Source organism: Eptatretus burgeri, chromosome 15 (genome assembly GCF_056783735.1).
Source record: "Eptatretus burgeri isolate ZD-2024b chromosome 15, Ebu_testis_v1, whole genome shotgun sequence".
In the NCBI taxonomy this organism is placed as follows: Eukaryota; Metazoa; Chordata; class Myxini; order Myxiniformes; family Myxinidae; genus Eptatretus; species Eptatretus burgeri.
The window spans coordinates 56,051,273-56,078,234 of record NC_140975.1 but is presented as its reverse complement, the minus strand read 5'-3'; the positions used below and the strand labels follow the sequence as shown (position 1 = coordinate 56,078,234).

At 43.2% G+C, this 26,962-nt stretch overlaps 1 protein-coding gene across 4 annotated transcripts in view; it reads left to right on the top strand.

Annotated features, from left to right (window-relative positions):
• LOC147012227 (uncharacterized) overlaps positions 1 to 21,565 on the top strand; it is a 104,523-nt gene extending 82,958 nt beyond the window's left edge. For 3 of the 4 annotated variants that reach the window (XM_085856097.1, XM_085856096.1, XM_085856095.1), the window contains 2 exons: positions 860 to 970; positions 16,587 to 21,565. In XM_085856097.1, coding sequence (XP_085712223.1) covers positions 860 to 970; positions 16,587 to 18,101 — 1,626 coding nt within the window. In that variant the 3' untranslated portion in view covers positions 18,102 to 21,565. The remainder of the gene's footprint in view (positions 1 to 859; positions 971 to 16,586) is intronic. The other variant, XM_085856098.1, reaches the window with a different exon arrangement.
• The last annotated feature ends 5,397 nt before the right edge of the window (positions 21,566 to 26,962 follow it).

Below are 26,962 nucleotides of genomic sequence, written 5' to 3'. Positions count from 1 at the left end.
TCCACTAAACCTCTCAAAACTCTCTCTTTTTATTTTCACACAATTTATTAATTCACATGTATGAGACAGAGGCATTGTGTGGGATGATTGAAGAACAATCCTGGCATTAAAACTGCAGGCAAAATTGAGATTTTATTGGATTTGGTAGTATGCCTTTGACAAGAGGTTCCATTTGATGGAATGATGCTGAACTGGGTTGGCAGGATGTCCTAGAGGTGCGCACACTCACCTCTGAGGCATCGAGCCTGGTTTTCAATGCCCGACCCAGCTATGAACTGTCATCCCGGTGTTTCACAGGCAGGGTGATTCGGCAATGTGTGTGTCTTCTCCCGGATGGATGTTAAACTGGGTCTCCCATCTGCTGGCATTGGTTGGTGGACATTGAAGGTCCTAGGGTATCCTTTGCAAAGAGTGGGCAGATTATCGTTGGTACCCTGAAGAAATTGCAAATTTATTTCCTGACTTCCTGAATCTGGGGTGGTGATCAGATGAGTAACTGCTTCAGCAGCACCAACACTCTGCATAGGGCCTGGTACATGCTGATGATGATGATGATGATGATGATGATGATGACGATGGTGATGATGATGCTGCTGAGCTCTTGGGTTATTTGCTTGTGTGTGTGACACTGACCAATTGGTGGCAAATATGTCAAAATATCTCCCCTTTTTACCTTTTCTCCCCTTTTTACCTTTTCTCCCCATGCATATTGAATTCGCCGATGGTTCCTTTTAATGTGTTAAAGGTTGATTTTTCATTCATGGTCGATGGTTACGGGGACCTGGTGTTTGTTTAATGTGATCAGTCAAGCTTATTGGAATAAAAACTCAACGGGTCGTGTTGTTGGTCTGATTTTCAGGGTGCAGCATTTTGGCTTCAGTTGGATGTGTCCACCTTCTCCCCAGCTGAGATTGGGGTTCGGGTCAGCAGCCAGGTTGTGGAGGTAACCGCACGCCATGACAGCACACAAGTGAGCAAGCCTGACTTCTAAGTTTCACTTTTTCTTGCTTTGTCGCTCTCCTTTTCATGCCGATTTATTTGTCCGTCTGCCTGTTTGTTTCACCAATCTCCTAAACTCTTTTTCAGAATCCATGTCTGTTTCCCCTTTCAGGTATTGTTCGGGTTAGGGAATTTAAGGCACAATTTCTTTCAGGATTGTTTAATTCGGTTTTGTCGAGAACTTTCTCACACCCGAACCATCTTACCATCAATTGGCCAATTAAATCCGATATGTCGCTGATGATTTGCCGGGGGATGCAAACAAGGCATTCGGCTTCACTTTTGCTTCTTGTACTCTTCATGTTATGTGAGTGACACATTATGCAAGGTGTCTGGGTAAGCCTTGTATTTTAAGCTGATTTTTGTTCTTGTTGATTAAGCTCAGAAGCAGAAACAGCAATTGTTTCTTGTAAGACTGTGTATTTTGGCCTGAGAGCCAGGATGCATGTGTTTAATTGTACGTCTGAGGTGCACATGCCTTCATTAGCCAAGATCTGTATGACCGTGTAATTTGGCCTAAACATATGAAAAAAAGCAAAGCGAAAAGCGGGGTTAAGCAATCGGTTTACTTCTGTCTGTCATTTTGTCCACAAAGGTCAGTTTATGATCGAGGAACAACTTGATTTCAATTGAATGTTATATTTTGAACACCAATCAAAACAGGAATCAGAAAACGAACATGTAGTTTTGCAGTACTTTGGCTTTGACTTGGTCCCGATCGTGCATGCGTGGAGAGGAATGAGATATTTTGTTTACTCCGTCTCTCTGTCTCTCCCTCTCTCTCTCTCTCTCTCTCCCTGTCTAGCAGTCAAACAAAATTGAAAATCGTTCCAAACATGAAATTTATTGCTTTTAAGGACGTCATGAAGGACACAAACAACAAGCACAAATAATTAATGTAACGTGTTAAATATGGTGGTGTATATGACACTGCATCAACAGCAGTAAATTTCCAGAATTATTTTTGTACAACCTTTAAAATCTTTTATTTTATTTCAATTGAATTACATACTTGAACACTGAAGAACACAAATTGCCTTTTTGGTACTTTTGAAACCCTTCCGTTTAACAGTACGTGGACAAAATAGTCATCACGACCAATCAAATTTGCTGCTCATAGACCCTGTCCATGTACTTGTTTCTCAAGACAGCATGGGGTGAGATGTTCTATGAACTCTCTAGTATTGTATTGCTTTTATATTTATCTTTAATGAAAAGGCATTTCTCAAACGAAACAGCATGTACTTTGTAAGACCATGAGTTTTGGTCTTAGGGCTAAAGTGCATGTGTATTCGTTTGACAACCTTTCCATTCAACGGTGTACTTTGGTCATTGAGCCAAATGTGCACCTACTTATAATTGCTTTATCATAATGTTTTTACTTGTTAAAGCTATGTGTGTATGTATGTATAAATATATATATATATATATATATATATATATATATATATATATATATATATATATATATATATATGTATGTATATATATATATATATATATATATATATATATATATATATATATATATATATATATATATATATATATATATGAAAATATATTTGCAGTTCTGCAAAGCTGGCGCTTCCCTGAGGCAATGGAACACAATCTATAGTGGTCCCGAGACAGTTATTTCGTTCGTATTCGTTTTAGATAGCCCTTCGCTGATGCCTAGTGGGTTTATGGCACACAATGCATTGTGTGGGTTTTAGGCAGGTCGTTATTCCCATCCTTTATATATTTTACTTCACACACACGAGCCTCTTCTTCATGCATGTCTGCATGCAAGCAGCTCATTAGCATACGTGAGCCATTTCTCCTTTAAACCTCACGCAACTATCAATGGACGCTCACCTCAAACCTTCACAGACTCGAATCACAATGCTACAACCTTCAGATGACCACCACAGCGCATTCCTAAAAATCCCCACATCAGACCACAACCTAAACTCGCATACCGTCGCAATTAACCGCCACAAGCACAACACCTCATCCACCATGAATTTCCATGCCAGAAGCTCACCACTACGTTCAGTGCTACACCACCACTCCAATCGCTCACCACTATCACCACCAATGCTGACACTACCTTTTGGGACAAACAGGGAACAAGGGAGTGGCCTAGACCATCAGAGATACTCGGGTCTGGACATTCTGATGTCTCGCTCAGGGCACAAGTGTGCACAAGGCACAGTTCACTTTAGTGGTGATAGCCCGAGTGTTCTGCTCAACTGCAGCCATCATTGGATGTCCGGTGCGTGTTCGTGGCCAGAGTGCCAACAGATACTCCAGCACCATGTTATTCTAAAATCTCCATTGCCTGCCCAGGTGGAGAGTGACTGAAGCCATTCCGGTGCCAAATCCTCGCGTGGGCAGGGCCAAAGCCATGATAAATGTCTGTGCACCAATGATAGTGCGGGCTGATATGGAATTCCGTAGGATTTTTGTGCTAAAATTGATTTTTTTTTTTTTAATTTGGTACCATTTTGGACCAAAGTAACAGGAAATTTTAGGGTCCAAATTTTTCGGGTCCAGGAACCCGTTTTTTCGGGCGCTTTTCAAAATGGCCTCCATCAAACAGGTCCAGGCTCATATCTCAGTAACTAATTGATGGATTTTAATGATGTTTGTGTCTAATTGGGGGTTTTTCAGGGTGCTGAGTCCAATTATGAGGGTTCCAGATTGATTTGTGGTAGGGGGCAATATTATTTTGGCAAGGTCAAAGCTACAACTGCAAAAAAAACTCAACACAAACAACTTTTTGGTGAAGTTTCAGCTTACTCATAGCCACAAAACTATACAATGACAAGAATACAAAATATCAAATACTGGTACAAGCACTCAATGTCTATTGTGGGAATAGACACCAAAAAACGAGATTCCTCTTGACTTGTAAGAATTTCTCATGGAAAACAAAACGAACTCAACACGAATTACTTTCCAGCAACGTGAAGAATGATCTCATAGGCTTAAAACTATACAAGCACAGTAATATTTAATATTAAATATTAATACAAGTACTAAATGTTTATGGTATAAAAAGAAGTAGCACCAATATGGAAGATTACTGTACATGCTCTAAGATGATTAGATTATTGGACGATCTACACAGACTATCTACACAGGCTTGTTAGATTTTCTCAGACTATCTACATGTATACAGCCTTATAGCTCATTGTCATCCTGATCATTGTCTTGCATTTGGTAGTCAGAGAAATTGTTACAGCCTGAAGTGAAACATTTGCAGAGAGGAGTGCAGGACAAATTGTTTTTGGTGCAGGAACAATTTCCTTTACATAATTTTCGACACCCGCATTTTACCAGTTCAAGAACGGCACAAGCAGCAGGGGCAGATGGATATTTCAATGGAATGTAAACTCCCTCCACAAGCAGCCATCCATTCTCTCCTAAGTCAGGAAGACATAGATTTGGAGAGACATAGGATTTGTCTCGCATACATATAAAATTTGTACGGACAATATGGGGCATCAGAGTGCTGCGAGTGGGAGGAAGCATCTCAGCCTCAAGGTTTTTAGATCTAAAGAGGTCCCATCAGACAGCAGGCAATGTTGTTGGACCCTTTGGTGAATACACTTTGCAGACGAATGTTTCTGATGCTTTTACTTCTTGTGGAAATTCCCCATTCACCAACTCTGAAGATGACAGGGATCCTTTGCCAAGGTTGCGGAAACAATCAATGATGGGGTTATCATCTTCTAGTGAGATATAGGCATCATCCCATCTTTTTTTCGAAATTCCCACGAACTTGCCACCTCAATCTGCTCCAGTGAAATTGTGTAGGCCTATGAGACCCTGAGCCTAAAGGGGCTGTCACACCTTGACGTTTTAGCCAGCGTATGCCGACGTATGAAAAATTTGGCGAATACGCTGGCACACGTCAAATACGTTATAGGTAAGTTTTGTATACGTTAAGAGCACGCTGAAGCACTCTGGCATACGTCGTAGTACGCCGAGCTCGTCGACAAATTTTGTGCATGCTCAAAATTTTCCGACATATGCCAGCGTATGACTCGCACGTTCCGCATACGCTGGCCATAAGTTGTAGGCACGTTATGCGATCGTTGACATGAGTCGACACACATTACGTGTAAGTTACTCATAAGTCGAAATACGTCGAGGTAATGTCTAGCGTACCTGACACTTATTTCTAACCTATGAGTAACGTGCTTTGAACCTATGTGTAACATATCTCCAACGCATATTGACATATGTAGACGTATTTGACGTCTTCCGGACGACCACAGAACTTACTGAACATGTTTCTAACTTACAGCTACCGTATAATGGCATATTGGCAGCGTTTATGGGAATTGGTATATAAAAATGGGCTTCACAGGAGGAACCCGTCAGTGTTCCAGACTCCATGGTTTTTCGTTTTTTTTTTCTTCGGCATGACGGTGATGTTGACACTTCGATGTCTAGTGCGGTTATGATTTGAATCGTCGAGCGGCAGCCTTTTAATAGGCTACGCCACGTGATCGTCTGCGATACTCTGCCGTGCGCTATGCATAAGTTAGACTATCGTTGGGCATAAGTTGTGAACGCCGACAACACGCAAAGCATTCGTTGGTATAAATTATCTATAAGTTATCGAAACGTTCTGTGTACGTTACTAATACGTTATGCAAACGTCCAACTCATTAATATACACCCAAAACTGAAAAAAACATCAATTTAGTTCAGCGTACGCCAGTGTTTTAGATCAATTTTGATACGTTGCCATACGCTGGCTAAATCGTCAAGGTGTGACAGGGACTTTATGTTGACCGATTATCTGTACACATCTTCGTACATCTATTTCTCTCTACTTTGCACCAATACCAGTGCAGAACTTCAGCTGAGTTAAAGTGCCAAGGCAACCATTAGAGTCCAGGACCATCAAGAGAATAAACACATCTGTATCAGGGGACCGTACATGGATTTCCCTGAATGTGTTGTCACGGATACTGTCAAGAACATGGAGAGGAATTAAGGTGTCGGCCTCCTCATGCCATTGGACCTTGAAGTCTTCTTGAACTGCATGAGGGGAATTGACCTGCACTAGTGTGTTGTAGGCAACCATTACTTGCTTCAAGGAGCCTTCAAAATGCTGCAACAGAGCTTGAGCTAGAAGTTCACATAGTCCCTTCTTGGTTTTAGATGATGACAGGAGCTCCTTGAGTGATATAGTGTTAATGCTCATTTCATCATGAACTTCATAGCTAGCACTAGTGGCTGCAGCAGAAGTTGCTCTTTTTGCCCTTGTCTTTGCTTTCAGGCTCCCTTCGATGTAGCGGTCAAAAAGTACTCTTGCCTCATCATAGACATTTGACATTTTGCTGATTCGTTTGATGAAAGCTTCCTTGAGATGACATATCTTTGTCATGCCTGGTGTTTTTTTTCATGCACTGCAGCACTGCCATTGCATCAATTATCAGCACACGATTAGTTGGAACTTGTATTTCAGAGACTGGTTCTGGTGGAGAATGAGCAGCTTCTTCGATGACATGCATGAGGCGTGCCTTTTCTGTGCAGAGGAGCAAGGAGCCATCCACTGCAAACAGAGCATGGCACCACAGCCATCTCGTACCCACCGACCGTAGCTTCTAGCTTGGGCACCAGCTCTGGCCGGGATTGCTGAATGACCAGAAATCGTGCAAGCAGCTGGCGCTCCTCCCTTAACTTGATAACCATGTCGCCAACTGATACCCGGATCTTGACCATCCAGTTGGAGAATGTCTTTAATTTCAATTTTTTCATCTTGTCCCAGATGGACATTTCAGATGTTTTGAGAAGACGAGAAATCAACAAAGTCCTCATACCGCTTTTGACCCATCTTTGCATAGGCTAGGATGTCCTGTTTAGCTTTGCAAGGGATGAGTGCAGAGGAGACAATACTCTTTAGAGTTGTTCCAATCACATAGGGATTCCCCTTACAATGGAGTTCTAACGAGTCTCTGAGTTTGAGAGCATTCTGTCTAGAACACAGGGCAATATTTCCACAAAGCTGATAATGCTCATGTGATTTGTTAGAGTTCCGAGAGAGGTGAGGAAAGCTGAGCAGGAATTGCTGGACGATTCGAGCCAAGTGAGGTGTGGTGTGAAGCAGCCGATCCAGATCTTGGGTAAGTCCAACAATTCCTCCATGGTTTTTCAAGGCCTTTATCTCTTGCTCTAGGGTCTGGTCAGTGAACAAGCTTGTGAATGGAATTTCAGATTTGTTCACGAAAATTCTCCAGATTTGAGGGGCTTTCCATGTCATTGGGTCATCTTTCTCCAGTGCATTCATTTGGGCAATGTGGAGTGGCATCAGCCTTGCATAGTTGAGAAGGTCATGTGTGAAGAAGTATTTGATTTGATTCTCTTGGGCTGCGAGGTACCCCTCCAAATCTCCTTGCCGACACGCACTTATCAACTGTAACAAGCTTTCAATTTGTTCAAGGTATTGATCCAGAAATTGTGTGAGCTCCCCAGCTTCTTGCTCATTCTCTTTCTCCTGTATATGGGATGTGTAATATGACTGAATATCTTCAAAAATTGCAAGCATTTTAGGATCTCGCTCATGAAATGCCTTCTTCAACTCTACACATTGTGCAAGCACAGAGGTCCAGATGAATTTTTATCAATGATTGCATCAAACTTCATCATCATGATGGCCAGGGCATTAATGATGTGGTACTCCATGCCCCTCTTGAATGCCTTGCCACCATAAATTCCTCTGAGTGCTGCAGAAGAGTAGATACCGCTCTCTACAGCACAGGTATCAACACCGCTGCCCTCAACTGTCTTTCTCAGGGCATGCAGTGAAGCAAATGCAACATGTAAGATACCAGCCCTCAAGACCCAGTTCTGGTTGCCAACAGACTCTTGAATCTTGATTGCACGATTATACAAATCAAGGTCAACTGTTATGAGTGTGCGCCTCTCGGGACCCACAATGACGGCAGATATGTTTTGTGTCAGTCTCAAAACAGTGTATAGTGTGACATAGTCAGTGGGAGAAGTCTTGAAGAGGGGTGCAATAACCTCAGAGTTTGTTTGCTTGACATCAACATGTCCTTGTGTGGACAACAAGAGAGATTGTGTTGCTGCCCACATTGGCATCACATCTTGTTTCTCAAGCTTTTCCTTTTTGCCAGTTCTATTCCCCACTTGTAGGATTGAACCAAAAGCAGTTGTATTTTCCAGGCATGAAGCAGAGGATTCAGTAGAGTCAGCAGGTGATAATGGTAACAGAGATAGGTCGGGCACTTCAATTTGGCCTTGCACTTCACCTTGGCCGAGGTCCTCCATGTGACCTTCAGAAGTTTCCTCAAATGTTGGTTCTCCAGTTACATCTGATAAACCAGCAACCTGTGGTTGGAGTATTTCATTAGCCAGGTAGTTTGTGAGTGCCCATGTGTGGGTATAGTGTTTGTACTTGGGTAACAGATGGTCTCTTTGGCCAATCTTGTACTCCCCAAAACGGATTGGTTTCAGCTGTATGGTCGGCTCATCAAGATAATTGATCTTAACTTTCAGAGGGTCAGAAGGGACCTTGTCTGAGATTACTAGGGGGGTGGTGTTGATCAGTTCAGCATTCTTATCCTCCCTCTGATTAAGGACAATAAGTGTTCCATGAAATGTATTCTGTCCATAGGGAGTATCTTCCAGAAGATCGATGTTGTCGACCGCAAACCAGACATTCACACCCTTGTTCAAAAAGTCAGGGAGACAGAAACCTCCAGTCTCCTGCATTCTCATCAGCACAGCATGCTCAATACACTTTTCAATGTTGAGTATGTGCTGATAGTCACAGTTGTGAGATTGGTCATAAGACTTTTGTCACGCACTCGGGAATGAACATATATTGACAGTCCAATTGACAGCAGTCCAATTGACAGCAGTCCAATTGACAGGGGCGTTTCAACTCCATCACGCCTGAATTATCCATCATTCTTGGGTTTATGCTTGACTTGTCTGTCACTTGTTGTATTTTGCATCAGGAATTAACATGCAACATCAACAGTTTTTTGTACTTCAACATCTCTCCTACCAGTGACTCTTTTAATATGAGGTCCAAATAAGACTTGGTTGAGAAAGAATTGCAACATAGGGGGATTTTTGAAATTGCTCAAATCACCACTGAATTTCCAATGTCGATGACTCATGATCTCATCCCTGAGTCCATTAGCCAAGTTAACCAAAGCATTGCCTGAAGTAGTCTGTGCTGCTGCATGTTCAACTGCCTGGCTGACTGATTTTGATAAAATCACTTTTTCGCTTTCATTTTTACGAACAGATTTTACAAACTCGATATTGGGAAGATATTCTTGAATCAACTCTTTTAGGTACTTTTTATGGTTGCCCAATAAAGCTGTTCTATGTGATACTCTTGAAGAATTGATACATACTCATCGTTGATGTCATTCATACTCAGTACAACACCACCAACAGAGAGTGAGGCTTTGACTGATAAGAGCAACAGTTCATCACAAATCTCCCGAGTAATCTTATCCTTACTGACACTGTCTGAGAATGTCCGTTGAGCATATCGTAAGCATTTTTTATGATAATACTTTTCCTGGGCAGCATCATCCCCCGACTGTTCCAAGCCAGAGACACATACCCTGATGGTGTCATCCTTAGTGTTGCTCTTGATATCAAGCAGAGTTTGACCCATAGGGTCACTCAGAACATGATGGAACTCTTGTGAGTCAGATGGTGTACAAAACTTGCAGGGAGAAAACATACATTTCACCTCTTTTTGCACAGTTTGAAAGCGCCTTGGACGGGTCTCTTCTTGGGATTTCCCAGGACGGCCAGGGCCTCTTTTTGATGAAAAATTAGGGAGAGAGAGAGAGAGAGAGAGAGAGAGAGAGAGAGAGAGAGAGAGAGAGAGAGAGAGAGAGAGAGAGAGATAGAGATAGAGATAGAGATAGAGATAGAGATAGAGATAGAGATAGAGATAGAGATAGAGATAGAGATAGAGATAGAGATAGAGATATATATATATATATATATATATATATTCCTCATGATATTCCTCATGATCCAGCTTCCTCTTTCTAGCTCTTTCTGAATGGTCTTTGTTCATAATTGGCTTGCGGCACTCACTATGATATCGAACATTCTCTCGCTGAAATTCATCTAAACTACACAAATGACCTACAAGTGGCTTGAGCTCATTCTCTCCCAATAATGCACGCTCTCTGTAACATGCCAATAAGTCAGTAATTTTGTTGACACGAGGTTTCTTGACCAGTTTCTTCTGTGATGATTCGCCTGCTCGGCATACAATGCAGCTATTCAAGAGGTCTTGAGACATTGTATATGATACTGCACTGTTACATACTCAGTATTCTGATCCAACATCTGAAACATAAGAAAAATGTGTCACCATAAATTCAACTTGATGTGTATACAATTTAATTACCAAAACGTGCATCTAGTAACATTATAAACTATATTTGACTATGACATTCATGCATGATCCAAACTTCATAGTTGACTATATATAATGTGAGTCATCTTGCTAAATGATTATCTTGATGCTGATAATGTATAATATGTATCTACTAATTATGCCGAAAATTTGCTCTGTTACTGAAGCGCCACAACACCATTTTATGTCAGCTATATGCTTATGCCCTATATACCCTTCCCTACATAGGTCAGGTATGGGAGCATGTGCCAGAACAGCGCGTCGCTGCGTCCACTTTCCGCCGGTACTCCAGGGGCCTCCGTCTGGCCATCCCCCAGGCAGATGCCAGGCCCATCCCCATCTCCTTGAGATGATGGTCAACCTGCTGCAACCATGAGGCACGTGGTCGGCCCACTGGCCTCCTCCACTCATGAGACTCCCTCACTGAGAGAATCTGGTGAGCAGGATCAGCGTCAGGAAAGCGAGCCACATGTCCATACAGCCGCAGCTGACACTCACGGACTATGCAGGTAACAAATCTCATCCGAGTCTCTCTCAGCAACCGCTCGTTGGACACAAAATCCGACCAGCGATAGCCAAGGATTCTCCGAAGAGACCTGGTACCAAAGGAATTAAGTCTCCGTCTCAGATCCTTGGTCAAAGTCCAAGTCTCGCACCCATAGAGCAAGACTGGAAGTACCAAGGACCTGAAGACTCGGACTTTCGTCCTCCTGCACAGGTACCGGCAGCGCCACACCCCATGATCCAGTGAATCCATGACTCCCCAGGCCCGACCCAGACATCTATTGACCTCTGGCTCACAACCTGCGGAGACATGAATATCACTGCCAAGGTAAGTGAATCTCTCCACGACCTCAACATCCTCACCACAAACAGACACAGACAGGACAGCAGCATCCAAGATGTCACCGAAAGCCTGGATCTTAGTTTTGACCCAAGAAATCCATAATCCCAACGGCTCCGACTTCTCATTCAGCACCTCGAGGGCCCCCAAGAGGATGTCTAAAGTCTCCGCAAAGATGACTGCATCATCTGCAAAATCAAGGTCCGAGATCTTGACATTGCCAAACGATGCACCGCAACTTGATCTCTCCGACATCCTCCCAAAAATCCAGTTCATACAAGTGCTGAAAAGTGTGGGGGCAAGTACACATCCCTGACGAACTCCAGTAACAACTGGAAATAAGTCAGAGATGGTACCACCACACTTCACAGCACTCTCAGTACCAGAGTAGAGTTCAGACATCAGATCGATCAGTTTCGGTGGCACCCCACGAAGACCAAGAATTCTCCAGAGGACATCCCGATTCACTGAATCGAACGCTTTACAGAGATCAACATAAGCTGCAAGCAGCCCCTGCCGAAACTCTCGTCTGCGTTCGGTGAGGACACGAAGTGCAAGGATACGGTCAATCGTTGACCTCTTTGGTGTAAAGCCTGACTGCTCTGGACGCTGGTGCTCAAGCAGATGGTGGCGAACCTTATCAAGGATTATCCGAGCAAAGACCTTGCCCGGCACTGAGAGCAGCGTCACCCCTCGGTAGTTGCAGTCTTGGCGATCACCCTTCCCTTTCCAGAGAGGGACAACAAGGCCCCTCTTCCAGTCAGTTGGGATGATGCCTGTGTTCCAGGCAGAGCACAAAACTGCATGCAATGACACGAGTGCAGCATTTCCACCAGCCTTGAGAAGTTCAGCATGGATGCCACAGATCCCTGGAGCTTTGCCCCGTTTCAACTGGTTCACCGCAGCCCGTGTTTCCACAAGCGATGGTGGACCACAGTTGATTCGAGGGTCAGCAACAGGGATTGTAACACCCTTGACGTCCAACTCGACAGCTGGGGGATCAGCCTGGTACAACCGCTCAAAGTAACCGGCCCAGCGGGCCTTCACTTCAGACTCCTCTGTCAAGAGCCTACCACTCTCTGCTCGAACTGCAGTGCTCCGAGGGATGGGCTTGGATGAACGTAATGCGCGAATTCCCCTGTAAGCGGGACGAGAATCACCTGTCCACAGGTGATGCTCTACCCCTCACAGATTCCTCGCACATAGGCCTCCTTGTCCACCCTCAGTGCACGTACAGTTTTACGCCTCAGCTCCCTGAACAGCTCAGCTCTGCCATTCAGCCTGGCCCTGCGACTCTGGTCAATGGTATCCAGTGTCCCTTGAGAGACAAAATTCTTCTTTGCCCTGCGGTGAACTCCAAGGCATCCACTGGCAACATCAAGGACGGTGGTCTTGAAGGTGCTCCACAACTCTTCAGGACCCCCCAAAGCACCCAGACCCCCCAAGTGTCCACTCAGCCTGTTCGCAAACTCCTCAGCTACTCTCTCATCCCTGAGCTTGGCAACATCCAGCCTAGGCTGGGATGGTGCCATTCTCCAGGATTTAAGGTGCAGCTTTAGAGTTGCTACAACAAGCCTGTGGTCAGTATTGAGGAACTGAGCACTCCGGTAGACCCTGCAGTTCTGGATCATCCTCCAACGACCGTCAATGAGGACATGGTCAATCTCCTTTGCCACACTGCCAGCGTTGGAATACCAAGTCCAGCGATGAGCTTGCGGGTGCTGAAACAATGAACCAGCCACCCTAAGTCCATGACTTCTTGCAAAGTCAAGGAACTTAGTGCTATTCTGGTTCATAGTTCCTGACCCATGGGGACCAACACACACCTCATAACCGTCCCTATCAGTTCCAGTCGATGCATTGAAATCCCCCAAGACTAGAAGTGTATCTCCTCTGGGGCACTGATCAACCACAGACTCGAGTGTGGCGTAGAATGTGTCCTTCACGGTGAGATCACTCGCCTCAGTCGGAGCATAAATAGAGACCAGGGAAATGACACCCAAGGAGTGGCGAATCCTTAATCTCATAATACGCTCGTTGACCGGTGTTACCTCAATTATCATTGGGGTCAGCTTATTGGACACAGCTACAGCAACTCCTTGGGTATGGTAACCATCAGAGCGACCAGACCAATAGTAGGTGTAACCACCCACCATTATCTCGCCGCAATCCGGTCTCCGAACCTCGGAGAGAGCTGCAATCCCGATGTCCAAACGCTTGAGCTCAGATGATAACAGAGACAGGTGATCATCCTCTCTTAGGGATAGGACATTCCAGGCACCCACCCGAAGGGACCGCCTCAGGTTAACCCAAGGAGACCGCCGTCTGGTGGACGACACCTCAGCACCACTCCGACACACTCTCCCGCAATCTGACCCAGGGATGTTACCCCGTGGTTTCCCTCCTATCAAAGATTGGGGGTCCCGAAGGCTTTGCCCCAATGCTGTCATCCGGTGAGCTGCCCTGCGAAGGGAAGCTGCACAGGAGGTACTCCCACGGAGTGGGTTTTCAGATTTTTTTGCGTTTTTGCGTTTTGCGGAATGAAGCGTTTTACGGTGGCCGGAGTGCAAATCCTGCCACCAAACTCCTAATAAGAAGTGACCCAACTGCAGGAGGACGTCCGCAGACACAGTTGGGCACTAGATATGGATGGCCGTTGGCTCACAAGGAGCTCCTCCGCCCTTTGACAGGTTTTGTTTTTAATCCTGCTGGGTGTCCATATCCAAACACCCTCCTCACCAGAAAACCTGGTGGGGGAGACGGTTTAGTCGCCGACAACCCGACCATGGAACAGGTTAGTACAGGTTTACATGGTACCTGTAGCAGGTCACAGATCGAACCTGACCTGACATCAGGTCCCTACATACCCTTGACCCTAACCAAATGAACTTTACCTGTAATAGGTCTGATACCCTCATAATTGGACTCAGCACCCTGAAAAATCCCCAATTAGACACAAAAATCATTAAAATCCATCAATTAGTTACTGAGATATGAGCCAAGACCTGTTTGATGGCGGCCATTTTGAAAAGGGCCCGAAAAAACGGGTTCCGGGACCAGAAAAATTTGGACCCATTTTGAAAATGGCGGCCATGCAGGTATGTCCGCAAATGTAAACATGTATTTTTAGATTCCCCATGTCATAACGTTTTCGAAAATGTATAGGTTTGCTAATCTACCAAGATTTTGAACGAAAATTAATTTACTGACATAGTGAAACTGACTATATGGGTTTCCTGGGTCAAACTCAGATCCAGGCTTTCAATGACATCTTGGATGCTGCTATTTTGTCTGTACCTGTTTGTGGTGAGGATGTTAAGGTCACAGAGAGATTCACTTACCATTACAGTGATATTCATGTCTCTGCTGGCTGTGAGCCAGAGGTCAATAGACATCTGAGTCGGGCATGGGGAGTCATGGATTCACTGGATCACGGGGTGTGGCACTGCCGGCACCTGAGTAGGAGGATGAAAGTCCGAGTCTTCAGGTGTTTATTGTTTCCTGTCTTGCTCTCCGGATGTGAGACTTGGATTCTGACCAGGGATCTGAGATGGAGACTTAATTCCTTTGGTACCAGGTCTCTTCGGAGAATCCTTCGCTATCACTGGTCAGACTTTGTGTCCAACAAGTGCTTGCTGAGAGAGACTCAAATGAGATTTATTACCTGCATAGTCTGTGAGCGTTAGCTGCGGCTTTGTGGACATGTGGCTCATTTTTCTGACGCTGATCCTGCTCACCAGATTATCTCACCGAGGGAGCCTCGTGAGTGGAGGAGGTCAATGGGCCGACCACGTACCTCATGGTTGCAGCAGGTTGATCAGCTTATCAAGGAGATGGGGATGGGCCAGACATCTGCCTGGGGGATGGTCAGACAGAGGTCCCTGGAGTACCGACAGAAAGTGGATGCAGCAACGCGCAGCTCCAGCGCATGCTCCCATAACTGACCTGACCTGACCTAATAGGTCAATGGAGGTTATGTTTTCACCCCTGTCTGTCTTTCTGTCTGTTTGATACTTGGCGAAATAAATTTCTCTAAGTATGTTGATCGGTTCAATTAGTTTTTGTTTGTTTGTTTGTCTGTCTGCTTCCCTACAGCCCAAACCACTCAGCCACTCATCCTGAAACTGAAACAAAGGTCAACATATACCAATGGTCAACAACTTAGGTGCACTTCATAAAATCCTCAACTTTCATCCGATTGACTTGAAATTTGAACAGGATTTGCAGATCAGGTCACTGAATTCAACCACCAATTATTTTAAGGTCAACATCGGCCTTATTTCTAAAATCATCAATTTTCATTCGATTGACTTGAAATTTGAAGTGGATTTACATATTTGGTCATTAGTTTGTTTGTTTGTCTGTCCACTTGCCTTTAGCTCAAACTACTCAGCGATCATTCTGAAACTTTCACATATTGTAGGCACTGTCCCTGCAATGGCCCACGACAACATTTCTTAAAAATTAGTCGACACGTTTTGACGTGACGTTGCAAAAACGTAAGACACGTTTTGGGTGATGAAAGGACTTTATTCATTCTTTAAAAAAAAAATTTACTGTAGCCTGGGGAATGCAGATCCATTTTTTTGTCCGATTTTGTCAACAAGCAATCCACAGACAATCTGAGTCCCTCTTTGACTCTAATTCCCCAACCCTGATAGTGGAGGATTTGCTACAACAGTGTTTGATTATTTTTGTTTCACCAAGTGTCACTCTATGAGTGATTTCTAGTTTGTTTTTCTGTTTGTCTGTGAACAGGATATCACAAAAAGGTTGTAGACGGATTCTGAGGAAATTTGGTGGAGAGGTTGGGTGTGTGGACAAGAAGGAAATTATTAGATTTTGGTGAAGCTCCGGATGCGGATCCTGATCCGAGAATTTTTTAAGTGATTCTTCACCATTGAGAGATAGATAGGGCCAAAAACGATATATATCATGATGTTTCAAAAAGTTGTGGACGAGTTATGAAAAAACTATGTGGATGAATTGGTTAGGTGACAGGAACAAGCCGATTCGATTTTTGTTCCCGATGCGGCCTATCATTTGGATACAAACATGTGAAATGTTCAGCGTGGTGGAGGTATACACTCCACTGAGTGCTGTTTTAGTTAAAGGTTGTGATACTGTTAAATTAAGGATGGGCCTCTGTTTAATTTGTTCATTATTCATTTTGTCTTTTTCACTACATTTTGTGTGTCCTTGCGCTTGAAATTGTCATTGTTTTTCACCTGTAATTCGATGGTAATCTTTGCCTTTACCTTTGCTCGCTCACTTTCCTACCCTCCACTCTCTGACTCATTGACCTTTTCATTTCAGCCTTCCTCTTCTGGTTTACTTTCTCGGAGGGTGAGAAAAAGGTTTCCTCTGCCTCCTCATGCCGACCCAATGACCTTAACAGCAACCATCACTCCATCTGGTACCCTAACGCTACGTGCTGACCCAAGGAGCACCTTAAACCAGCAAGATTCTTCAGCAGTCTCTTCTTCCCATACAGTTATTTCAAACAGCATTGCCCAGACAACACGTGCCACAAATACGCATTCCAGCACTTTCACACCCTTGGCAAATACGCCTTCTACCCAACTTAAACCTAGTGTCAGCAACTCTTCTAACCACACGCATACCGCCAAGTCTGTAATACATTCTTCTCAATCGGCGCAAACCTTGATGCAAACGCCGCACACTTCCTATGCAACTCTACATTTAGCTCACACATCTGGGGATTTGATGCATAATGGTCGTGCTCCTAATAACTCTTCATCCATTATACACTCCTCTTTGCAAAGAACCATCCCTCAAGCAACATCTTTGGTTACCACCATACCAACAGCACAAACAGTGTCCCTTTCCCAAAATTCCGCTCAAATACCACCGATGAATTCTTCCAGACTCAACTCAAAGAGTTATCCGTCTTTCAACCCATCTCCTTCAGTTTCTAACACGCATAACCTTCAGGGTCATCCATATTTCAGCCAGCCATCTTCCGTTTCCACCCCGCAAAACCTGCAGGGAAATCCTTCCTTCAATAAGCAATCCTCAATCCACACCGTAGTTAGTTTAACATCGCCTCACACTTCATCCGCCCCCCTTTCACACACACCCACATCACACACACAGCAGTCACAGCCAGGAAGTTCAGCTAACACTCCACTTGTTAGCCGATATTCACCCTCACTTCACCACCTACCTACACTCTCACATCAAATGGGTTTTCACACTACAAACAGCATGCAGGCAATGGCTGCGAAATCCCATGGCATGCCAATATCCACCTCAAAGGTATCGTTTACCGACCAGCAATCGGGAAATCCAACATCCATTACTACCCTCACACAGCCAGCTCAACACGGCTATGGTGCACAAAACTCTCGCTCCTTAAGTTCGATCCCCTCTGCTTATTGCCTTGCAACTACACCCCAACCATTTATTCCTTCAAACCCACGTACAACCATAATTTTTCCTTCTGGCCTTCAGGGGATACCTCGCTCACAGATGAGCCCTCATCCTTCAACACCACATCCTTTACACGCGCAGTCCGTTATCACGTCGCCGAGCACTCTCAGTCCCAATGCAACTTCCCCCAATGTGCACCCACCTACCCCACACCCTTTCCCTGCAATCTCAACCACTACAATGCCCCACATCCATGCGGGTACAACCCCTCTTCCACTCCGACCACCACCAACCAAACATCAAACACTGGCCTTCCCAGCTCATTCCGTACAACCCCTAATGTCCGCAGGACATCGGTCAACGACGCAGGCACCCACATCCTTTTCTCTCACAATCCCTCAGACAAACTCTCAACACAATCAAAACCTGAACCATTGAGCTTTACACCAGGTGAACATACATCTCGATGTTTACGCTACACCAACGCGAAGCTTTATTGTTTAAGCAGCTTGTAACAGCTTGGGGAAGGCAATTACAACACAAATACATACTGAAGGAGTTTGCTTTGCCCTGATACTGAATCGAAAGCAAAGGTTAATTTTAGTTTCCCAGTAAATGGTCATTACATCATTTTGCAATAAAAGAAAAGCTAATTGGCTGCTTTGATTGCACTATAAACTTGTAACACTAAATGGCCGCAGATTATCCTTTCGTGCTCATTTTACCCCTTGTTATCTTGAACGACATAATATGAGTTCCCTGAAAAGGAACTTGGACACAGGAGGCCATTATGCCCATCAAATCCTGCGGTATTATTACCGCCATATGGTTATTTGGACGTGCTTTATCCTTTTAAATGCTGAGCGTCAAGCAAGGAAGCAGCATGTACCATTTTAAAAATCTTTGGTACTACTCAACTGGGATTCGAACCCCAATTCGAACCACAAACCTCCCAGACTCACAGCAGATGCTCTAACCTAACCATTACACCATCGAGGCTGATTAAACTTGATAGACCTTTAGTTCTCGAGATAAATAGGACGATTTCTCACCATGTTAGACAATCTCATTGATCTTACAAATAATCACGCTGGCTTTGTCTTATTAAGGTACCATTGGCCGGCAGGCTGGATTTCTCACAACTGGTTAGTCTTTTTAGACTTCCTAAATTAGCCATCGTTTCCTCCATCAATGTCCTGATGCTTTGTGGACCATATTTATTCTATCATGTCAGGTGGCTTGCTTGAGATTATGGCTGTGTGTGTATCTGAGTTGAAGATGTTATGAGTTTTCTGGTAGACGTATGGACCAAAAATCTCTCTTACAAGGACCTGAAGTCACATTAAAGATTGGGATGCAGGACTACTGGATCAAGTCGGTGACCTGTTGTAGATATTTTTCCAGGATGACTCACCACATTTAAGATCCAAGAGATAGGTGTGCTTAAGGAACTAGAATAATCACGACGCAGCTCGGATTTGCTATTTTTACGATATGAACACTAACTGTCTCACGAACCATCTTCCATTGCCCTGGTGCTTGCGAGTGAAACGTTTTTTGATGTCACATGACTGTATGGTCAATGCCCCCTATGACTGTTATGACCTCTGTCTGCACTTACTGTTCTTGCATGACCTTTGCATGGTGTTACCTGTATTGCATGATGCGATATCCACCATGACATGATGTCAAACGCAGAATGATCACCATCAAGTTCCGAGGTATTTAATCAACATCTCACCAAGTGTTGAAATGTCTTTTTTTTGTCTTTTTACATATTTTATTTTTTCCGAATGGCTTGGCAAGTATGGGAAGAGTTTTGCTCAAATTATTCCAACTGGTTTCTTCTTCTTCTGTCGTATATGCAGCACATGGCTGTGGGTAGCATCATTTGCTGAGGGCACGGCTGTGCAGCTGATGCAGTGCCCCCTGTGGGTTACAGCAGCAATTTGGAATTTGTTCATGGTACCGGTGATAACCTGCCAAATCTTCACAAAGGAGACCATGGGATCTTTAACGTCCACCGACTACTGTAATGCTGTCAGGATGGGACACCAAGTTTAACGTCCATCCGAGGGATGACTCGCTCATTGATGAATCGTGCAAAGCACCAGGATGGCAGCTTATAGCTGGGTTGAGATTCGGACTTAGGCTAGACAGCTCAGAGGCGAGTGCACATACCTCTCGGCTCTCCTTGCTTGTGTCAAACAATCTGATGACGGTCATGATAATAACAATGATGAAGATAATGACCTCTCATCGTGATAATAATCGTCATCGAAAGATAATTGTTGATTTACTGTGGAAGTTCAAAGTGGGGGTAGAATTGTCCAAATGTACAAAAATAATACAAGTAGCGGTACATTCAAAGTACACCACCAACATGCCACATAAATAAATAAATAACAATCCCACAGTGGGTGACATCGCCGGTGCGCCATCAGCGCCGCCGATGCCGCCTTGCAGTACATGGAGTCGAAATTGGGAGGGAGCGGTGTGCAATAATTGATTAATTAATTGCTTAATTGAAATAAATAAATAATAATCGTAAAATAATTAATTTCTCAATCAATTGGCTAATAGCATACCTAAACACCATTGTTTCATCTGAATCAGTAACTTTTTGAAAATTAAGTAATTAATCGAAAAATGAATAATTAATGGCTTAATTGATTAATCATTAAATCAAAAATACCCTTTATAGCCAAATCATCGTTCACTGTCATGTCAAAATATCAGTTTCCTAGCTCAAAAGGTGCCTGAGATATTGCACAGATGAGAAATTAATTAATTAATCGATAATAATTGAGTAATTTAATCAATTAATTGAATGATCAAAAAATAAAAAAATAAAGTTTTTGCCAAAGCACATCTTCACTTTTGTCTCCAAATTTCAGCTTCCTAGTTCAAAGGATGGCTGAGATATCACCCAGACAAACAAACAAACAGGAGGAAGACATCGTGCAGAGCACGATACTTGCAAAATCCATAAAACAAATTTGACCACAAATATAATTGGTGGTTGAATTAAATGACCAAATATGCAACTCCTCTTGAAATTTCAAGTCAATCGGATGAAAATTGAAAATTGTCGATATTTGGCCGATGTTGACCTTGAGCCTATGTTGACCTCAAAAAGAATTCGCTGGTTGAATTCAGTGACCTGAAATATAAATCATCTTCACATTTCTAGTCAATCGGATGAAAATTGAGGATTTTAGGAAAACCACCTTCGTTGTTGACCTTTTGGTCCATGTTAACTTCAAAAATAATTGGCTAGTTGAATTTAGTGATCTGAAATATAAATCCTCTTCAAATTTCAAGTCAATCGGATGAAAATTGAGGATTTTCGAAATCCTAAGTTGTTCACCTTTGGCCTATGTTGACCTTTTGACCTTTTGGCCTCAAAAACAATAGGCTTCTTCCTTATGACAAACTCTACCATGTGGTGACATTCCGTGAAGATCGGTTTAAAATTGTGTCCTGCAGGCGATAAACACAAACAAACAGACAGAATAACAAAATCGACTGACCAACTTCTCCTCTTCTTCTTCTTTCGGCTGCTCCCGTTAGGGGTCGCCACAGCGGATCATCCGTATGATCCGCATAGTGATTTGGCATATGTTTTTTACGCCGGATGCCCTTCCTGACGCAACCCTGGTCGCCTCTTATGACACAGGGATATGGTACACCTATTTTTTTAACCGGGGTATACACCGGCCCAGTATACTGGTTCTCATTTCGCCGACCTCGGAAGGATGACAGGCTGAGTCAACCCCCTGGTGTATTAATTCAGTGGCTCAACGGGGCTTGAACTCAGGACCTTTTGGATCCCAAGCCGCTGCCCTAACCACTGCGCCAACACCAGGCTCACAAAATCGAACCTTTCGAATATATATATATATATATATATATATATATATATATATATATATATATATATATATATATATATATATATATATATATATATATATATATATATATATATATATATATATATATATATATATATATATATATATATATATATATATATATATATATATATATATATATATATATATATATATATATATATATATATATATATATATATATATATATATATATATATATATATAACAAAGTGATGTTAAATGGAGTTCATCTTGCCTTCCTTTTTGATGGCACACATCTGATAGAAATGACTTCTTGTCTTTTGCATTGAAGGTTCGAAATTAAGGGATTTTGGCACAAAATCCCAAATGTATGCGTGTGAACCTGGCAGTTCTGACGAATGTAACAGATATCCTGTTGGTCTGACCCATCGCTCATGCCAATCATGAAGCATGGAAGTATATTTTGTATTCCCAGATTGTTACTGTGATGTTTCATAATGTTTCTTTTCAAAGGAAAGAGGAACAAATTCGAGGTTTGAATTGAGCGGCATTTCTATCGACAGCTGTGGTACTTAATTGTTATTATTGAGGTGTAGGCTATACTATTGGCTTATCGGGTCCATTCTACTTTGCCTGTAATTTGACTTTTTCAGCACATTCCTGTTAAAGATCAGTAAATGTCGCCTTTCTTCACCTCGTGCTGATGATGCAATAAATGCCAATATTATACAAACAACATTTCTTGACTTTTTCTTTGAACTACTATGACCACGACAACGACTACTTGCCATGTATTTTTGCTCCTCCTCGAGTTGTTTCGACTATTCATCATTATAGCCAAACTACTCCGGTTATATTAGTATTTTTGTTTTATTTTGGTTATCTGATCCGAGTTGGTTCATTTGTTTATTTCATTTTCGTGTTTTGATTGTTTAATTAGACCTTTTGTGTTGAGGCCAAGCTGTATGGCCTTGCCCGTGTAGGGCTAGTTTGCCACGCCCGACCTGTGGCGTTATTGATAAAACATCGTTTTGAATTCCTTTTGTTTTTTGCTTAATGACCCTTTATTGTGCTAAATATCACAAGATTGTGAATGAGCTGAGTATTGTTTGTTTCAAAGGAGTTTCTTTAAAAACTGTTTTTTCAACGTTTGGTTTGCTTTCTTAAAATCGTGTTCTTTTTTCAACGTTTGTTTTCCTTCAGGTTAATTACACTTTCCTTTATTTCGTGAGTAGTTTTGTTTATAAAATATATATCTAAGTACTGTAAACATGCCGATTAATCGTGAATGGGCTGGAGCTGCTGCGAGCCGTTCTGACCAAGCAAGTGTAAGCAGCTCTACACATCCATTTAACTTGTTGACCAGGAAGCATGAAGTGAGATGTGAGATTGGACGAGCTATCCAAATGGAAGCATATGCAAAGGCAATGGCTAATGTTGTTGGGCCATCAACAATCGTTGCTGCCTCGAAAATATATGGAAGGGCCATGTTCTTCCTCAAATCCGAAGCTGAAGCAAATAAGGCGATACAGAAATGAATTGTTGTGGGTGGATTATTTGTACAAGTTGAACCGCTCTCGAGTCTTGGTACACGGATTACCTTGTCCAACATACCTCCTTTCATGGCCGATAATGTAGTTTTGCTTTTCCTTGAGCGATTGGGAGTACTAAGATCATCTATCAGGCCTGTGTCTCAAGGTTATCGTGAGCCTGCCCTACGTCATATCCTGTCTTTCAAAAGACAGGTCTCAATCGAGTTGAAAAATAACGCGGAATGTGAGGGATCCTTTGTTATTCCTTTTGAAGGGAAGATTTACAAGATATTTTATATGACTAATGAGTCTTGTTGTTTTGTATGTAAGGCAAAGGATCACATGAGAGCAGACTGCCCTACTATCTGAAAATAAGTATCTACTCCTTGGTACCTTGATAAGCCAAATTAAAAGACAAGTGCCATTTCAGAAGCTTCTTTATTGTCTTCTCATCCTGGCCCTTCTTCTGCTGAAGATCAATGGCAGACAATGAAGGAAGGGGAAGAGAGTGCAGAAGAAAGAAAAATCAGAACCAGAAGACAAAGGGACTGCTGATCGAACTGACGTTGAAGACGCAGCCGACAAGGACTTGAAGCGATCCGCAAGGTCAAGTGTTTTGGAGGAGACAGAAATTGTGACCCAATTGATGCAAATAGAAGACGAGGAAAATGCTGTTCCTGAAGTTACAGACCATGGAAAGTCTTTGCTGCCAGATGCACCCAAAGACCTGTTGAGGAGTAAACAGAAAGATGGATCATCCATGAACAAGCCTGGCGTGGTAATGAAGAATGATTCTGTGGAATCTCTTGACCTGTCAGAGTCAAATGAGACTGAGATGTCTGTCGCTAATACAGGACATCCAGACAAACCAACAACTGAAATGAGAATTCATCATAATTCAATGATTGATGCATCCAAGGCAGTAGTTCTGCATGAAGGGACCGCCACTGAAGCATCAAAAGATACTGTAGAACCCATTCTTGTTGTGAAAGACAGGCAGAAGGTACCAGTCTTACAAGCGATAAAGGCATTACCTGCACTGACCAAGGTCTCGAGTGCTGTCCTCAGTAGATGTAGACAGCGAAGTCGAGCACAGTTCTACCATAGCACCTCAAACGGATGATCTCCCTGTCCCTACCATCAAAGTGTCTCCAATCCCTATAGCTTTGCCAAGTGGTGAAGCAAGGGCTGCTTCATTCGTACCAACGGAGTGTTCATCTGTGTCACCAGGAGATGGTGCAAAGTCAGTTTTAAGTGACGACAAGGTAGAAGTTTTGTCATACATTGCAGATGTACCAAAGGAGAAAGACCATGAGCTCCCAGACAGTGAAGATAAGGACAGCATCGGTGACTGGGAAGGGGATCAAGGATCATTAACGGGCATTGAATCGGAACTGCCCTCAGGGCATCATTTGTGTATTCCTGGCCATGAAATATTAGAGTTCCTTGAGCAAAGGTTGTACAGTCGGAAGAAAGTTGAAACTGCTTTAAAGCGGTGGAAAGACTATAAAACACTCGTGCGTTCCGATGGGAAAAATCAATGGGAAGGATTGGCTTTTTCAGTCACCTCATGGATACATCTTGCGGAGAGGCTATCCTCTTTTCGCTAAGTGTGAAACCCGAAATACTTGTAAATGAAGTCAGTTTGGGTCGTTTGTTACATGTAAAGGTAAGGCTTGAAGATTTTGTTGTTAACTTCGTCAACATTTATGCACCATGTATAGAAGCTGCAAGGGTGCGGTTCTTTGATCGCATGCGGAGATTCATGCTCACCTTACCTGACGAAGAGTGCGTGATTCTTGGAGGGGATTTTAATTGCACTCTCAATCCCTCCTTCGATAGAGTTGGTAAAGAACCCCACAGTCCTTCTGCTAAAGTATTACAACAAGTGGCAACCTGCTCAACCTGAGAGACATTTGGCATAAACAGCACTCCACAGATAAATCAGATACTTACACTAGTACCAGGGGTGGTAATATCTCACAATCTCGACTTGACCAATTTTACTTGTCTCACTGTTGGTGCAGGAGTGTAAGTTGCTCCGGTATAAAATTTGCACATTTTGCAGTTCATAATCTGGCCTGGATTAAGCTTTCCCTGGTTGAGGCAAGGCATGGCACTGGGTTTTGGCATCTCAACAATGCCTTAATCAAGGATGAAGATTTTTTGTTAAACTTTAGCAACTTTTGGCAAGCCTGGAGGGATCGAAGAGGAGATTTTTGTTCACTTGGACTCTGGTGGGACATTGGGAAAGCACGGCTGAAATTGTTATGCCAGGAATACTCATATGGATCGAGCAAAGCAATTGGAGTAGAAATTGCTAAGCTTGAAGAGGAATTGTTGCATCTTGAGCGTCGCCTGACCACACTCACCCCTGCTAAATTGCACGTTTATGAGGAAAAGAAGAGCACCCTCAAAGCATGTCGTCATATAAAGGCACGAGGAGCATTCGTTCGCTCTCGGTTGCAGTTTCCTATTGAGGATGAATATGCCCTGAGTTATCTCAAAACTTTGCAAAAGCGCAAAGGTCGACTTAGGATGATATCCAGTGTTCTGGCAGAAGATGGCTCCTTGCTCAATGATCCTGAGTGTGTTCATGAACGAATTCGAGGTTTTTATGCTCAACTCTACTCCAATAAGAAGGTGGATGCGGATGCTTGTGGCACTTTGTGGAACGGCCTCCCTGAAGCGACTCCAGAATACAGAAAGCGACTAGAAGCTCCATTTCTCTGGAAGAATTAACAATTGCTCCGCATAGTCTGTCGCTGGATAAGTCCCCTGGAGTGGATGGCTTGCCTTGTGATTTGATCGGACTTGATGACCTTATTGTAGCTCAGGAAGCGTGTGATACAGGCCTAATTCCACTGCCTTGGAGGTGAGCAACCTTGGCTTTAATTCCTAAGGAGGGTGACTTGAGAGACATAAGCAACTATCGGCCAGTGTCTCTGTTGTGAGTGGACTACAGAATCGTGGCAAAAATGCTGTCAAATCGTCTGGGGCTGGTTTTACCAAAATTAATCAGCCCTGACAAGTCATATGCCATCCCTGGCAGAACAATATATGACAACATATCCCTGGTCAGGTACATAATACATTATGCAGACAAGACTCAGACTAAAGTTGGATTCCTTTCCTTGGATCAAGTGAAAGCTTTTGACCAAATGAACCATGGTTACCTCTTTGAGACCCTGCTAACTTTTGGGTTGGGGAGAAGATACGTAGGCATGATCCAGACATTGTACATGTCAGAAGAATGCCGAGTTAAAGTCAATGGTCACTTGCTCACCACCTTTCCATTCAAAAGAGGAATAAGACAAGGATGTCCCTTGTCCGGCCAACTTTATTCCCTGTGTATCGAACTCTTCCTTTGTTTGATGAGGCGAAGGCTAACTGGCATGGTGGTACCAAACAACAGGCTCTCCCTCATACTTTCTGCATACGCAGATGACGTCCTTGTTTTTGCCAACAGTGCAAAGGACTTGCAAGCCATTTATGTTTGTCAGTGGGTCTACTCAACAGCATCATCTGCGACAATAAATTGGAGGAAAAGTTCTGGGCTTCTTATTGAACCAATGCAGATGACAGAGTTCCCAAAACCTTTTCAGGAATTGACATGGAGTCACAATGAGCTAAAATACTTGGGGGTGCATTTGTCCACCTCGAGTGGGTGCTCACCACTTGTCAACTGGAACACTTTTGGGGACCACATAGAAGCAAATTTGAGAGACTTGAGTGGGCTGCTAAAAGTCCTGTCACCGAGAGGGAAAACACTCCTCATTAAACAATTTATCATTCCAAAGTTGATGTTGAAGATCTCTTGCATAAGCAGTCGAGAGGAGTTTCTGGTTGAGATGCAGAGGAAGTTGTTGGACTACTTTTGGAATGG